The sequence below is a fragment of the Rhinopithecus roxellana genome, chromosome 4 (assembly GCF_007565055.1).
Source record: "Rhinopithecus roxellana isolate Shanxi Qingling chromosome 4, ASM756505v1, whole genome shotgun sequence".
Classification (NCBI taxonomy): domain Eukaryota; kingdom Metazoa; phylum Chordata; class Mammalia; order Primates; family Cercopithecidae; genus Rhinopithecus; species Rhinopithecus roxellana.
This window is the reverse complement of record NC_044552.1, coordinates 72798836-72816717: the sequence shown is the minus strand read 5'-3', so window position 1 is coordinate 72816717 and position 17882 is coordinate 72798836. Positions and strand designations below refer to the sequence as shown.

General features: G+C 37.4%; 1 protein-coding gene across 1 annotated transcript in view; it reads left to right on the top strand.

Annotated features, from left to right (window-relative positions):
* The window catches only part of CDC40 (cell division cycle 40), a 50055-nt gene extending 33041 nt beyond the window's left edge, over positions 1–17014 (top strand). Inside the window, exons 9-15 of the mRNA XM_010366018.2 lie at positions 166–211; positions 2557–2658; positions 4218–4333; positions 4590–4723; positions 10987–11063; positions 13594–13738; positions 14725–17014. Of these exons, the coding sequence (XP_010364320.1) occupies positions 166–211; positions 2557–2658; positions 4218–4333; positions 4590–4723; positions 10987–11063; positions 13594–13738; positions 14725–14902 (798 nt within the window). The 3' untranslated portion in view covers positions 14903–17014. The remainder of the gene's footprint in view (positions 1–165; positions 212–2556; positions 2659–4217; positions 4334–4589; positions 4724–10986; positions 11064–13593; positions 13739–14724) is intronic.
* Positions 17015–17882: the final 868 nt, after the last annotated feature.

Below are 17882 nucleotides of genomic sequence, written 5' to 3'. Positions count from 1 at the left end.
ACCAAGCAATATTTAATGATATTCAGTGTTTAATATTTAATGATTGAAGCTGTGTGTTTACACACACAGATATGCACACACGTAACCAGCATAAGGCTGGTGTTATTGATTGAAAGACCTTTATTAAATGTAATATTTCTATGTGTTGTTTTTTTTCTCCCCCAGCTATGGGAGGTTTATGGAGACCGGCGCTGTCTGAGAACATTTATTGGTAATGCTTCTTTTCTCTCCAACATAAATCTGGGAAGAATTTTTAAAGTAAGATAACATCATTGACAGTAATTTTACTACACTGATAGGAAGTGAAGTCTTCATGGACTTGAGCTGAATCTGGAAGGAGGAGTCAGTGTCCCCAGTTAGACAAAGAAAGAGAACTAGGAAGCAAGAGCAGCAGATGCAAAACAAAAGTAGCATGAGGCAGCGTGCTGCTGAGGGGATCCACATACATTTCAGGATTGTCAGAGTATGGGGGATGGTGAGAAACAAAAGCAGAGAAAAGTAGCAAGAGAGGGACCAGAGCATGGAAGACCTCCTGTGCCATTAATAATGAGTTTAGCCTCTGTTGTGAGGGCATTGGGGAACCATTAAAGAGCTCTTTCCGGAAAGCAACATGATTTGAAGTTTACAAAGATCAAATGGCAATACGCAGGATGATTTGGTAGGGCAAGCCTGGAGGAAGGGAAATGAATTACATAGTTATTTCATAGGTCTGGTTTAGAGATGATGAGAGTCTGAACCAAAGCAGCAGAGAGAGAAGAAAGGAACTACATATTAGAGTTAAAGTCAATGAGATTTAGTAATGGCATGTGAATGATCACAGTGAGACAGGAATCTAGGGTGACTCCCATGAGACTGGATGAATGATGGTGCCATTCACCAAGAAGGAACATAAGATGATGGTGAGGTTTTAGATACACCAAATTTGAGCTGCCTTTGGGATATTGAGGTGAAAATGTCCATTAAGCAATTAGATAGCCAAATGTTGAGCTTTGAAGAGAGACCGAGAATTGGCAGCCAAAGCATAAAAAAAGGATGAGATTGAGAGAACTCCTTGAAGAAAGAAAGAAGGCCAAAGGGAGGACAGCTTTGTGACAAGCTAGCCTTTTCGGTAGAGAAAGGTTTATTGTCTTTGTCAAATTTCATGTGAAGGCTAGTTACTCTTTCCAGATTTAACTGTACCACATTGAAATGGTGTGACTCTTAGTGGCTCTGTTTTTAGATTAAAGTGGGAGTCTGTTCGGCAGTGCTTTATGATTTTAGGGCCTCCCTGTACAAATTAATTCTGCCTAAGGTGACACTGCAGCCTAAAGGAAGACTTGTGGAAGGCTCTTAGCTGTGTACAGGGGAACAAAATGTCTCCGTCAGATAGAGTGGATTTGGTCTGCATCTGTCTCCCCTGTACTGACAGACCATTTTTCTGTGGAAAACTGAAATTTTCCTCCTGAGGGAGATGATAGCAGCTCTGACTGGGACTCCAGCTGTAGAAAAGGATGGCTGATTGCCATGACACATACCTCCTGATGGGAGTTCACTGGAGGTGATGGTTTAGAGCTGCTGCATGTGGTTAACAATTTGTGCCATGCTCATTTTGCACAATTGTATGTGTCTTGGTCATGGTGGGGTGGAACATTTTTGCTTTTGTTTAGCCACATTTTATTTTTCCCTGTAACTTTTAAGAGTTGAGTGGTCTGGCAATATTCATTTTTAAGTAAAGTATAATCAGCACCTTAAAATTAATGTATTGTCAAAACATCATCTTAAAACAATAGAAGCTAGCCTGGGCAACATGGCAAAACCCTGTCTCTACAGGAAATACAGAAATTAGCCAGGCGTGGTGATGTGCACCTGTAATTCCAGCTACTCGAGAAGTTGAGGTGGGTGGATCGCTTGAGCCAGAGAGGTTGAGTTTACAGTTAGCTGAGATCCAGCCACTGCACTCCAGGCTGGGCAACAGAGTGAGACCCTGTCTCAAAAATAAAAAACCAATGCAAGCTAATAATAGTTTTTGGAAAGTCTCCTACATTCTGAATCAGTTTCTATGAAATTTGGTAATGTGATCACAGAAATATGCAATTATTGACAAGGGCTACAGTTTCCTGAGCTTTAGGTTTAGGTCACTTTGTTTTCACTTGCAGCCTAGTGAACAATCTTGAGAGTGAACCTCCAAAATTCCAGCAGCCATTTCTTTCACTGGCAATAATTGGTCTTTTACATTTCCATAAATTCTTGGCTAGCCAGTCGTCACTTGTATGTACTGCATATTAAGAAATTGCTATGACAGACTTAAAAGAAAAGTTAAACCTTTTCTCTTGGTTCTTAACCAAGATGTTATGCATCAGAATCACCTAAGGAGCTTCTTCAAGGGGAAAAAAATGCCCACATTCTGAAGCCCACACATAACATATTCTAAGTCAGTAAATCAGGCAGTGGCATTCCAGTGATCTTGACTCACGGCTGAGAACCACTGCTTAGTGCTGTGTCTCTTTATGGTGTTTATGTTTTAAGAGAAGATATGATGCTTCACCTCATTGCTGTTTCTGTTGACTCCACCTTTAGGTCACAGTAAGGCTGTTAGGGATATTTGCTTCAATACTGCGGGAACACAGTTCCTCAGCGCAGCCTATGACAGATATCTTAAGCTCTGGGACACTGAGACAGGTAAGAGTTCACCTATGCTAATACGTGTTCATCTTACAAGTTATCGTTTATATATGAAATGGTGTGAGTAGTCTTCTGTGGCCAAATGGCACCTTCTCTAACTGCTGATTCTCTTACCATTCACTGTCAGCAAATATCACAGAATACATTTGTAGAGTTGAAACTGAGCATAAGTAGCTCTTTCACTGTGAAACTTGTTTCCACCAGATAGAGTTTATAAAGCAAACATATTGACAGATAAGCAAAGTCAAAATCTTGTATAGGCCATCTAACTGATCTTTCTGTTCCCCTACATTATCTAGCACTGTGCATTACTCATAACAGAAGTGCAATAGATGTCTAATGAACAAAATTAAATGTGTTTGCACAAATTGATTAAAATGTAGGTCTAAACTTTCACAGGCCAGTTGGTTTTATATATTCACAACCATACTAATTGCTGCTTATTAATTGATTCACATTAATATGTTGTGGCTAGTATAATTTTATGTAATTAGAAAAATCATCTTATTATCTTATTGTCTTATTATCATTACCCTTACTGTATTTGAAGGGTAATGATAATAGTTAATACTTATTAAACGTCATCTAATAGTCATAATTGCTAAGCATTGATATTCAGTATCTCCTTCAATCTTAATTTATCCCTATGAGGTAAGTGCTGTTATTAGATTATAGATACGGAAACTGAGGCTTAAAGAGCTAACTTTTTCAGGGTCACACAGCTAATAAGTGGCAGACTTGGTTTCCAACGAAGCTCTCTCTGATGCCAAAGCCCATGTTCTTCAGCACTTTAGCAGTGGTTCTCAGTTCTGGCCACACATTATAATCATCTGAAGAGCTTTAATGTTACTGATGCCTCAGTCCCACCTTCAGAGGTATTTACGTAATTGGTACAGTGTATAGACTAGATGATTGTACTGTGTAGCCAAGGCTGAGAGACTACCATTTTGCAGGTTCTTTTAAAAATCAAGATAAAATATACATACAGTAAAATGTATGAAGTGCCTAAATATTCAGTGATGGTTTTTTTTTTTTTTTTGGTAAACATACCTGTGCAGCTGTCTACCACCAAGATCAAGATATAGAATATTTCCAGCACTCAGTAAAGGTTCTTATGCCTTTTCCAATCTGTGCCCACTCCCAGTAACCATAGTAACCACTTCTGTCATCACAGATTCATTTTTCCTCTTCTTAAACTTCTTATATATGAAATCATACCATTTTTTCTCTTTTGTTTCTAGCTCCAGCATAATGTCTGAGATTCCCTCATGGCTTATACCAATAGTTTGTTCTTTTTTATTGCTTGCACTATTCCATTATATGAATGAAGTTATAATTTATTTATTCTACAATTGGTAGTGCAGATTTACTTTTGAAAAAATTATTTTTAATCATTAAAAATCTGTGAAAAAGAACAAATGTAGTTTACAGTAAAGAGCAAGCAGGCAGCCCTTCTTCAACATTTATTAAGCAGGTGACCTCTAGATCTTAATCTCACAGTCATCTCTAAGTGGTCAAATTTATTTTACCTATTTAATTTGAGTCTTTGGTTTTAGGACAGTGTATATCAAGATTTACAAACCGAAAAGTACCTTATTGTGTCAAATTCAATCCTGATGAAGATAAGCAAAATCTCTTTGTGGCTGGGATGTCTGATAAGAAGATTGTGCAAGTAAGTTTTTCACAGTATTTTGTTAAGACTCCTAAGCTTTATGTTGTATAAGGGGATGGAATAAGTTAATAAGCTAATATTACTCATTTAATGTTTGCTACTTTTAGGGATGGCTGATGCACCATTCTTAGTAGAAAAATTTACATTTATAAAAATGTCATGTTGAAGATCTTCTCCTTCTCCACTTTCCAGAATTATGGTCTTTCATAAATCCACTCTACTTCTGTCTTTACCTTTTTTCTTGCCTGATATACAGTGGGACATTCGAAGTGGAGAAATTGTGCAGGAATATGATCGGCATTTGGGAGCTGTCAACACCATTGTTTTTGTGGATGAGAATAGGAGATTTGTGAGCACATCTGATGATAAAAGCCTAAGAGTTTGGGAATGGTGAGTTTCCATCAGTACAAAATCTGATTTATATAAAGCAAGCAGTTTAAAAATCATATCGACAAAGATGAAGCCTGATAATATGGAACCACTGAATATTTTTTGCAACTGTGATCCTGGCTTGCCAATCAAACTTTTAACTATGTAAATACTGACAATATGGAGATTAAAATCTAAACATGCTACCATTTATAATCTTTGGATAGTCTTTTCAAAGGATGTGTATCTTGAGTTGTTTTTCTTAGAGTGATGCTGGATTTGTATTTTGCTGTCTTACATTCTTTATTAGGTACCTTATTCATCTCTGTAAAATAACTGGCAAGGAGGAGGGGGATTGAGCATAAGATCATGGCCCTAGAACCACCCAAAGAAAATAGTGGTGTATGTCTTAATTTTTTTAAATGTCCATTTTTTATGATTATTCAATACTGAAAGATGCCCCATGTATTAATCTGTTTTCACACTACTGATAAAGACATACCTGAGACTGGGCAATTTACAAAAGAAAGGTTTAATGAACTTAAGTTCCACATGGCTAGGGAGGCCCCACAACCATTGATGAAGGAGAAAGGCCCTTTTTTTTTTTTTTGAGATGGAGTCTCGCTCTGTCGTACAGGCTAGAGTGCACTAGCATGATCTCGGCTCACTGCAGGTTCTGCCTTCCGGGTTCACGCCATTCTCCTGCCTCAGCCTCCCGAGTAGCTGGGACTACAGGTGCCCGCCACCACACCCAGCTAATTTTTTGTATTTTTAGTAGAGACGGGGTTTCACCTTGTTAGCCAGGATGGTCTTGATCTCCTGACCTTGTGATCCACCCACCTCGGCCTCCCAAAGTGCTGGGATTACAGGTGTGAACCACCACGCCCGGCCAGAAAGGTACTTCTTACATGGCGGCAGCAAGAGAGAGAATGAGAGCCAAGTGAAAGGGATTTCGCTTCATAAAACCATCAGATCTTGTGTGACTGATTCGCTACCATGCGAGAACAGTATGGGAGAAACCGTCCCCATGAGTCAATTATCTCCCACAGGGTCGCTCCCACAATACATGGGAATTATGGAAGTACAATTCAAGATGAGATTTGGGAGGGGACACAGAACCAAACCATGTAACCCCATATCATCACTCTGGTACAAATGTTTTACTTATAGAATATAGTCATATATTGGTTAATTGTACTTTCCTAGGGAAAAAATATTTTTCTAAAGTTAAGTAATATACTCGTTTCATTACATATCATTGTGTGTTCTATAATTTAGTTGCAAAAAAATGCTTACTAACCTTTTTGTTAAAATGAATGACTGAATGGAAACCAGTCAGTTGTGAAGCGTAGCTCAGCCATGAGTCCTCCTAGCAAGGACTAAAAAGTGTATCTTTCCATCCCCCACAAGTTTTTCTGCTTTAACAAGTGGAAAGCCTTGAACCACAGCCAGCGGTTTCCTCTTTATACCTAAGTCCCTTTGGGGACCGGAGCAGGTCCCTAAGCATTGTCAGGACAATCTGGGTGACTGAACATTTAATGTAATTTAATTGTAGTTTCTCCCACACTCACCACCGCCACCACTACACCCCTTAAGATTATCCCCAAGTAGTGGAGAGTAGTCTTAACATATAGCCCATGTTAGAGGCTACCTTACAGCTAAGATCTTTCTTACTTCAGAAATGTTTTTTTACAGAGTAATATGGACACCAAGTTTTATATGAGCCACCTTAGATCATTTGCACAGACTCTGGAGAATAAACATACATATACATGTTCTGTTTTGTTTTATGTGCTTTAACAATTTGATCATACTCAAACTTTCTGATGTTTCTACCTTCAGATATTTTCAAGTTTAAATATAGAGTGGTATAAAAGAAGTTGGTAAATATTTAAATAATCGAGCAATTACAGGGCTCAAGGATATGTGTATGTGGGTGTTCTAAAGTAAAACATTGCTCAGCACAGAATTTTTATTAAACTAATGGTAGTGTTAGTATGTTTCTTTTTTTTTTTCATTTCCTCTCAGATCTAAGGAAATACTCCTAAAAAGTCATGATACTATTTTGTTACAAATGACGTCATTTTTTAGATTTTACTTTAACTTGGTTGGGCACAGTGGCTCATACCTATAATTCCAGCACTTTGGGAGGCTGATTTGAGTGGATCGCTTGAACCCAGGAGTTCGAGACCAGTCTGGGTTCTCGAACCCCGTCTCTACAAGAAATACAAAAATTAGCTAGTATGGTGGCACAGGCCTGTAGTCCCAGCTACTCGGGAGGCTGAGGCAGGAGGATTGCTTGTGCCTGGGAGGTCGAGGCTGCCGTGGTCTATGCTTGTGCCACTGCACTCTAGCTTGGGTGACAGAGCAAGACCCCATCTGAATAAAAAATTTAAAAATTATAAATAAATATATAATTTTTAAAAAATAGATTGCAGGCTGGGCACAGTGGCTCACACCTATAATCCTAGCACTTTGGGAGGCCAAGGTGGGTAGATCACGAAGTCAGGAGTTCAAGACCAGCCAACATGGTAAAACACTGTCTCTAGATGTGGTGGTGTGCACCTGTAATCCCAGGTACTTGGGAGGCTGAGGCAGGAGAATCGCTTAAACCTGGGAAGTGGAGGTTACAGTGAGCCGAGATTGCACCATTGCACTCCAGCCTGGGCAACAGAGCGAGACTCCATCTCAAAAACAAAAAAAAACAACAACAAAAAACAGATTTCAGTTTAACCATTACTATGAGAGCCTTCCTGACCAGTCCTCAGATAAGATTAGGTGCCTTCTCTCTATCATCCCACACTGTCACTGGCTTTCCACAGCTTTTAGCATACTTCAAGGGCTTGTTTATTTGTTCTCTTTCCTGGCAAGTTCTTAACCATGAGAGAAAGAACGGTATGAGTCATGCTTACTGTCTGTTCCCAACACAGTGCCTGGCACACAATATGTGCTGAATCTCTAAAGAAGTCATTATTGGTATAATTATCAATGATGTTACACTGATTGAGCTTTTTCTATATGCCAGTCACTATGCTAAGCATTTCACCTGAACCATCTGATTTAGTGTGCAAAGCAATCTTATAAGATAGGTGCATTTGTTATTCCCATTTTATGTATAAGGAAGTTAATATAGTTTAAGTAATTTGCCCAAGGTTATAAAGGACACGAAAGGGCCAGAGTTCACGCTCTGATCAAACTGATTCCAAAGCTTGTTTTTTGTTTTTTAAGAGACAGGATCTCACTCTGTTGCCTAGACTACATGTAGTGGTGCAGTCATAGCTTACTGCAACCTTGAACTACTGGGCTCTGGGCTCAAGTGATCCTCCTCCCTTAGACTCCTGAGTGACTGGGACTACAGGTGCATGCCACCACGCCAGGCTAATTTTTAAGTTTTTTGTAGAAACAGGGTCTCACTCTGTTTGCTGGGCTGGTCACAAACTCCTGGCCTCACAAAACTTGAATTCTTGATCATATGGATGGATAGTTAGATGAATGAGGGGACTGGTAAGGAGAGAAGGTACTAATAACTTGTATTTGATTTAATTAGTGAGAAAGTAATACATGTGAAGGTCTGTCCTGCTACAAAGACAAGTAGGAAGCAAAACCAGCTCAGGAGCCCCGGAACTGTGCGTCACTGCATAAATCATCCCTAAGAGCAATTACTAGTGATGGCCACTTGCTTAGGAGAGGAAGGGACGCCCTGAGCTCCGCAAAGTGACAGCTGACCTCCTCTCTGGGAAAATTAGCAACACTGGGGCCTTCAGACAAGTGGTGTTTGCCAAACTTTTATACTCTGTACTTGCTTAGAGTACCATAATAATACAAGAAAACAAAGGAAACTTGGCTTTCTTAAATAAAACTATACAAACTAACTGTATTATGTTCTAAAGGAGAATAAAAGACTGTATTAGATATTCAGCAACTTTTTTTTTATTTTTTTGAGGGAGAGTCTCGCTCTGTCACCTACGCTGGAGTGCAGTGGCGCAATCTTGGCTCACTGCAACCTCCACCTCCTAGGTTCAAGTGATTCTACTGCCTCAGCCTCCCGAGTAGCTGGGACTACAGGCGTGCGCCACCACACTTAGCTAATTTTTGTATTTTTAGTAGAGACAGGGTTTCACTAGGTTAGCCAGGATGGTCTCAATCTCTTGACCTCATGATCCACCCACCTCGGCCTCGCTAAGTGCTGGGATTACAGGCGTGAGCCACCGCACCAGGCCAACTCATGGTATTTTAATTGACCAAATGCATGAAATGTCATAGACGTGTTTTCTCCAGAAGGTATTTATTTTGGTAAAATATTTCTTAAAGAAAATTTTATAGAAGTTGACACTACTGTTTATGTTTTAGCTTTAAAAATTCGTGGACTTTTATTAGGTTTTTTTTTTTTTGGTGAATTCATTTTTAAACTGGAGATTATTTGCAAGATATGAATTACTAGCTTATTATACCGAGTTACAGTATCCAATTAGAAAATAGTGCTGTTTGTTTGTTTGTTTATTTTTGCGATGGAGTCTCACTCTGTCGCTCAGGCTGGAGTGTCGAGTGCAGTGGCATGATCTCAGCTCACTGCAGCCTTCGCCCCCTGGCTTCAGGCAATTTTCCTGCCTCAACCTCCTGAGTAGCTGGGATTACAGGCCTGTGCCATCATACCCAGCTAATTTTTGTATTTTTAGTAGAGACAGGGTTTTGCCATGTTGGCCGGGCTGGTCTCAAACTCCTGACCTCAGATGATCCACCCGTCTTGGCCTCCCAAAGTGCTGGGATTACAGGTGTGACCCACCGTGCCAAGCCATGTTGTGTTTATGCCTAGCAGGCATTTTTGCTAGAAATAATGAAGTCCACAGCGTAGTTCAAATTCTTCTTCCAAGCTCCTGGTGTGAAGATTCCTTGAAATAAGGTATCCATTTGAATTTTTTTGTTTACTTTTGTTAGCACATTGATCAATATGAACCTGGAATACAGTTAATTTAGAAAATTCACATGTTTTAATTCATATTGTAAAATAACTAAGCACTAACAATAAGTACAAGGACGGAAGAAACAAGCCTTTTTTCGATCGCAGATCTTTTTAATACATTTGAGTCATTCTAAATGTCAGTTCTCATTGGTACCATAGAGGTATAAAGGGTTGGAGATCTGACAAATGATGTTATTCCCCAGATTATACCTGAAAATGTTTTCCTCTGACCACGACCCTCATAGAAGTTTCTTCTAGTCATTTGCTCCTTCTGCTGGATGGATGGATAAATAGAGAAAATCCTTATATTAAGGCAAATTATTATTGTTTTACAGTTAACCAGAGTATTGGAACTTGAAACAGGGTTTGAAATTGAAATTGCTACTGTAGAATCTGTGTTACTCATCAGATTACATTTCCCACACATTACTCTGTGAAAAATATTTCTGGTTTCATGAAAAGCAACAAGACCAAAACTCCTTTCAGAAAAGGATTTTTAGCTTGGAGAATATTGAAAATGAAAAGGCACTTAGAACCTTTGATGGTTCTAAATTTAGGTGGCTAGTTTTTGATTTTTTTTTCTTTCATTCTTTGTATCACTCACATGAGATTTGTTTGTTTTTAATGTTTTTTTCTCCTTCACCAAACACATTTGAAATGCTTTACATGTAAACTGAAAATAGTCCAGGTACCAAGCATTTATTTATCATAATTTATCATCATTTCTGGATGGGCTAGACCAGCTCACAGATCCCGACAGCTTTGCCTGCCATCCTCCTGCATTGCTGCAGGCTCTTTAACACTCTCACCCATTGGAGTTAAGGTTGACTGGCTGGTAAAATAACACTTCCCTCTAGGCTTGCCTCAGACATCTTGCTTTGCCCTACCATGGTACATTTTTAATTGATTTATTTATTTTTACTTCAACAGCTTTTGGACTAAAAATGGGTTTTGGCTACATGGATGAATTATATCGTGATGAATTCTGAGATTTTAGTGTACCCGTTGCCATGGTACATTATTAAGAACTTTTAGTAACAGATTTTTTAACATAAAGGCCAGGTTTAAATCAAATAGAAAACAAAATCACTGTCACTGTTATAATGATCATGGAAAGTCATTTATGAAGTACAAGATTCACCATAAGCAATACAGTGTCATCTTGTGATTTTTCTTCTTCCAGAAAGTTTCATGAAAGATTTATTAAATACATAATTTCAAGAGTTTGCTTTTATTTGCATATTATTCCTTTGTTCCAGAGATAATTCTTCAGAAGGTACTTTATAAAAATTGCTTATTCCGATATCCTATTTAAAATTTTTAGGGATATCCCTGTGGATTTCAAGTATATAGCCGAACCCAGTATGCACTCAATGCCTGCAGTGACTTTGTCTCCAAATGGTGAGTTAGTATGTAAATTGTATTTTTAAATGAGCTTTTAAGATACGGTGTGATTTCTGTATTCAAAAGAACTTTGGCCCCTTCCTTCTTGGGAGAGTTCGTCACAGTGCCATTACTTGTATAAGGTAATCTTTACAATATTAGAAAGAATTACTGACTTTCATATGTAAGTCACCTCACCTACTTTTCTGTGTCTTTTTTTAAATAAAAATAAAAGAATGATTTACTGCTAACATTGATTGAACATCAGAAGATTTCTGTTTAACAATCAGTTTTCTTTTCTTTTCTTTTCTTTTCTTTTTTGTTTTTTTCTTTTTTTAAGAAACAAGGGTCTCCCTTTGTTGCCCAGGCTAGTCTCAAACTCCTGAGCTCAAGTTATCCTCCCTCTTCAGCCTCCCGAGGTGCTGGGATTACAGGCCTAAACCACTATGCCCAGCCAGAGTTTTCTTTTCTCATTCTCCTTCCAAACAGAATCACGTTCAGTACATCATTTAATAATGATTGGCCAAGGCAGGAGAATTACTTGACCCCAAGAGTTCAAGACTAGCCTGGGCAACATAGAGAGACCTCGTCTCTACAAAATAAAATTTTAAAAATCAACTGGCGTGGTGGTGCACGTTTGTAGTTCTAGCTACTTGGGAGGCCAAGATGGGCAGTTTGCTTGAGTCGGGAGGCTGACTATGATTGCATGACTGTACTCCAGCCTGGGCAACAGAGCAAGACCCTTCTCTCTAAAAAAAATAATAATAATGATTTATTGTAAGCTCTTTCAGGGGATAGGAAATTTTGTTGATTCTTTATAATGAGAACACTTTAGCAGTTCACTATAAAAACATTTTCTCAGGCAAAAATTAAAAAGATAAATCTATTTAATATTGTTTAATCCATTGTCTTCAGGACAAGATAATTTGTGCTACAGATACACTGACAATATACTGATATAATTATAGCTCTACATGAGAGTCTTAAAGTGGGGGTTCTGATATTTGGGGGACATTGTCATCGAAGCCACTGTCAACTCACACAATGGGGCAAGGAAGAGTTTGCTGTTCCATCAGGGCCTCTGACACAAGCAAATGGTAATAGTTGTCAAATGCTCTATCTTTTTTTATAAGAAAAGCAACCTAAGTGAATCCTTTTTTGATAATTGCCAGATTATATACTTCGTCACTGTGCATCTACATTTCACGTAGCTTATTTTTAAACCGCCTGTTACAGATTTTGTGCCCGTCTTGAACAAGGCCGTTTACGCACTCAGGCATTGAGTCTATTTCCTTACTTAGTAATGTTTACAGGTGCTGTTGGCCCTTTGTATCCATGAGCACCAGTCCTGGGATTCGACCGGCACAAGTCCAGAATATTCAACAAAACAAACAATAAAAAATAACAACAATTAAAAATACAAATTAAAAACACAGGGTAGCAACTAGGTACAAAGCATGTATGTTATATTAGGCATTATAAGTAATCGAGAGGTGATTTAATGTGTACAGGAGATATGTGTAGGTTTTATGCAAATACTATGCCATTTTGTATAAGGGACTTGAGCATCTGTGGATTTTGGTATTGGGTAGGGGGTGCAGATCCTGGAACCAGTTCCCAACAGATACCAAGGAATGACTGTATATAGGATGGAAGTATAGTCATGCATTCCTAACAACAAGGGTACTTGTGAGAAATGCAGCATTAGGTGATTTTGTCATTTTATGAACATCATACAGAGTACTTACACAGACCTAGATGGTATAGCCTACTTACCCTAGGCTGTATGGTGTAGCCTGTTGCTCCTAGGCTCTACCCCGTATGGCATGTTGCCGTTCTGAATAATGTAGTCAGTGGTAAGCATTTGTGTATTGAAACGTATCTAAACATAGAAAAGATACAGTAAAAATTTGGCACTATAGTCTTATGGGACCAGTGTCATATGTGTGGTCCATCACTGACCGAAACATTGTTAAGTGGCACATGACTATAGACACTGCAGTTTAGGCTCTAGGGGCTTTGATGAATCCCAAGTAGAGAAAAGCATTGTAGCCATTAAAAAAGTTACTATAATTTTTTTAAATTACCTCTTTTTTTGTATAGTTTTATTTTCTAACGCTAGGCTTTCTCACCAGTTAATCTTTCTTTATTCCATAATTGCCACAGATAAGTCTCTTTCTCCTATTTCCCATAGTTCTGTTGTCTATACTTACTATAAATTCATTTCATTTCATAACTTTTAGCTTATTTCTTTAACATGAAACTTGGAATTTCTATATTTCCTTATTCTTTTTAAAAAAAAAGCTTTTATATGAGAGTGCTCAATGATATAGGATTGTATACGCAAAAGCCTTTAGTTTATATATTAATAACTCTTGCCAGTGACATATTTGTAACACTTTACAGGTGGTATAGTAAATTTATTTTTTAGTGTTATAAAGTATTTGGGAGCAAAAGTTATATTAATCACAGTGAACATATTTAAAATAAAAAGTTTTTAAAAATGTTTTAGTCTTTCTCTAAAATACCTCATTTATTGAATTTACAGGAAAATGGCTAGCATGCCAATCAATGGACAACCAAATCTTAATTTTTGGAGCACAGAACAGATTTAGATTAAACAAGAAAAAAATTTTTAAGGGCCATATGGTAGCAGGCTACGCTTGTCAGGTGGACTTTTCCCCAGACATGAGGTAAGTTTAAAACTTCTGATCCATTCTAGTATTCAAATATGATATAAACTGTTGTTGTACAAATAACACTTTACACATCACTCTCGCATAATGTATTTTTATGAAAACTCGATAATCTGTTAACATTTTCAAAATGCTGGCTATAAAGGCGAGAACAAATTAGGAAAATTACATTTTGCTTTTTTTAGGTTCTTGCTTTAGTATATTCCCTTCTATTACTTAGGCTTATGCCCTTTAGTCACCTAATAAATCCCTCTCTATATAACCAAAGTCTTATTTTCTCTCTGCTTTTCTAAGCAAGACTAGAAGTGCTATAATCACTGTATTGCTATGACTGAATGAACACCAGAAGAATTAATTGTGTATTACAGTGTTGCAGTTACAGCTTCACTACAGCTTGTCTGTGCTGAAACCTCTAATACTGAAACCTCTTTTGAATATTTCTAGGTCACACTAGATTTGTGAAGCCTACAGCATGATTCTTAGTTAAAATGTATAGGTAGAAGTAATTTAGAAATCCCAATAACTTTGTATGTTTAGCTTAGTAATTGGGCCTACCTCTGATTCAGTCTTAGATGTATTCAAAAGATATTAAAGCCAAAAAGTAATTATGAAAGTGGTAGAGCCTACTATGATGGAATAGATCTAAAAGTGTTCCCTAGCTATATGTGGAATTGGTTCTCCAATCTCTTTTTCTGACTATCTAGAGACTGATTGTGTAACCTCATTCATTGTGGCCCCTGGGACTCCCAGTCTTCCCAGTTAAAAATAATTTTCTACTCTTAGATTGGTTGGGAGGTTTTTTAAAATAGAATTTCAAATTATAGACTGCTTCATGTTCTACCTGTTATTCTGAGTATTGTATATTTGCATTGGATTTTTTTTTTAATGTTGATGTGAAAAGACAGTATCTTCCCCTATTCTTCATTCACCTTACCAGGTTAAGGTCTTTGAATAATTTGAATTTATTTTTCTTCCCATTATAGTTATGTGATTTCAGGAGATGGAAATGGAAAATTAAACATTTGGGACTGGAAGACCACAAAACTCTACAGTCGATTTAAAGCTCATGATAAAGTGTGTATAGGTGCAGTGTGGCATCCTCATGAAACTTCTAAGGTCATAACATGTGGTTGGGATGGTCTCATTAAATTGTGGGATTAATTAGATTAATCCTTAAACTAGCTAGGATCATTTTTGATCCATTGTCATATTTAACTGTATTTAATTATTAAATGTATCAGATGATAACTTGATTTACAGATAATGTTGATGACATTGACCCATTGTTTAAAAAAAGAAACTGTAAATTTGACATAATTTCATTTGCAACTTAATTTTGTTCTTTATAAATGTTATTTATACAGAAAATGGCTATTGACTTTCTATTTGACAAGTAGTTACAATTGGCAAGCAGTTTGAGTTTATACCCATGACATACTGAAAGCATCCCTTTGGGGTCAAGAAAGAATCCCTAGTGGATTTGGGATTCTAGAGGAGGTAATGTAATTAATTATTCAGAAAAATACCATGTATTTACCTCTTCAGCCAAAAGGGCAGTAAAGAATAGGGATAATATAATTTAATGTAAATTTGGAAGAAGGAAAAAACCACCCAGTTACTGTCCCCATTATTTTCACTGGGTCAAGTTCTAATCTTTCAGCTTCATGAGTTCCACTCCTTTTGATGACACATGTGTATTTTTAGTTGTAAAGCAGTAATCTTCTTTAACTGCAGCATTCCTCTAATTATAAACAATGAAAAATAAAAATCAGTCCAGAGTTCTTTCGTTGACTTAATTCCTGATCAGTATAGACAGGACTGTATATATTTAATCAGAGCATTACATTATATCTGAAGATGGAACTCAGGAGGATGCACCAAGACTTTGAATTTTATTTACATTCACTGTCAGTAAAGACCTGGCTACACTTTCAGAAATCAAGATCTCCTAGGTCATTGCTTCACAGCTGTAATTACTGAAATCCTCCTCATAGGAGATAAAGTACAATGGGTAGAGTCCAAGATGTCAACTTGTAATTTCTTTGAAGTCATGTGTTTTATCTTTAAAATTATTCCTATTTTACCTGTGAATATATAAAACAGGACTTTTTAAGATTAAAAAAATTTTTAAACCTCTATGTCCGAAAAAAAAAAAAAGTGACACTCCCGGAAGATGGCTAGAGTTCCCCAGTTTGAGAAGCAGTGACCATGGTGAAAAATAGTTTTTAAAACGTCGGATTATAAAATCAAGATAGGCCAGGCGCAATGGCACACGCCTGTAATCCCAGCACTTTGGCAGGCTGAGGCAGGTGAATCACCTGAGGTCAGGAGTTCGAGACCAGCCTGGCCAACATAGGAAAACCCCATCTCTACTAAAAATACAAAAATTAGTCAGGCTTGGTGGCGGGCACCTGTAGTCCCAGCTACTCAGAAGGCTGATAAGGGAGAATTGCTTGAACCCAGGAGCGGAGGTTGCAGTGAGCTGAGATCATGCCTCTGCACTCCAGCCTAGGCGACAGAGTGAGACTCCATCTCAAAAAATGAAAGAAAATCAAGATAACCTCATGAATGTAGTAGCTCATAGCACTTTAATTTGGCAAGCCATTTTTCCTGTTTTATTATAAGTCTATATTAGATGTTTGAATATGGTTTGAAATATTTCACTACCATGCTGAAAAAGATTGGTTGATAGCTGCTTGGAGTGCTAACTGGAATATCAAAATCACGTCTCTTGCTGATAACCTAAGAGCATTAAACCCTGAGTCCAGTGAGGTCATAGCAGTGTATGCTCCTTGCCCTTACAGAGTGTCCATTTTTAGAAATTTAGATTTTAAAAGGCCTGGGACATATGACCAGGCCCTATAGCCACATAAAAATAAATTTCATAGAAAAATGAATAAAAGCAGAGATATATTTTTTGACACAGAGGCAGGCACCCAAAGAAATACAAACACTGCCTAGCTGCTGCCATTTCTGTAAGTGCCCAGAAGGGTGACAGATTTCTGAAGGGGAAAGGATTCAGATATGACCTTTTCTTTAGTCCCAACCACTAGTTTTAACAAATGTGAATTATTGAAATGTGAAGGGACAAAAAGAATCACACATTTAAACTGTCTTGTTCAGCACACCAGTATTGTATGTTATAAATCATCATTTCTAAATCTGGATTTATTTTGTTGTGTTTTTGACTGTTTCTAAAGTAAGTGTATATAAAAGTTGTCTCCTTTTTAAAAAGATCATATTTTTAAATAAAGCATTTTTTGTAGAAAGTGCTATCAAAATGTTCATCTTGTTCATCTTTAGTTTCCTTTTAAGTCTTAAGTGTATTGAGACACTAGATTAAGCCATTTGCAGTTTTAAGTGGATCATATGGAGAGAAATGATGCTTTAGAGGTGGATGTGGTTTATTCAGGTATATCAATGGGTTTATGATTATATAATAAAATACACAGCTGTACCCTCAGAGCACATTAAATGTAACACATTCCATATTTATTCATTTAGTGGTGGCACTAAGTCATGATTACACAACATTTTAGAGTACATAAGTGAGTGGGGTTATATTTCAGCATAAAAAGTCTCAAGATCACATGGTTACTGGACTTAGGTGGTTACCATCTGGCTCCTTTTCCTTTTTGCAGCCTTTTTGTCATATCCAGGACAGATTTCTTTCCTAAAAGTGATGCTTTAGTGAAAGATTTACTAGAATGAATATTATATATTGAGTCACAAGCAGGAAATATTTTGTCCTAAACAAGGAGCAAATTTTAAGATTCAAAAACAGGGAGCAGTGTTACACAGCCACATCTCTAAGTAGTTCTTGAGGCTACATTGTGGGGCTGGCTGGTATCCTTGGTATATTTATAAAATAACTGTAAGAAAACACTGACTTTGAATTAGCAAACCCTTAGATGGTAACCATAAATATCACAACACTGAGAACAATTATAGAGACTTTCCTTGAAGAACATTGTTTCTCAGGGTATGGACTGAGAACTGTCTGCATCTGAATTACCTAGGGTTTGCGTTGCTTACTGAGATACAGAATTCATAAGAAAGTAGGGATTATTTGAGGGAGACATCATGAATTCATGTATGAGAAGGGGTATAAAGTGGCATCCAGACCCCAGTATCCATCAGC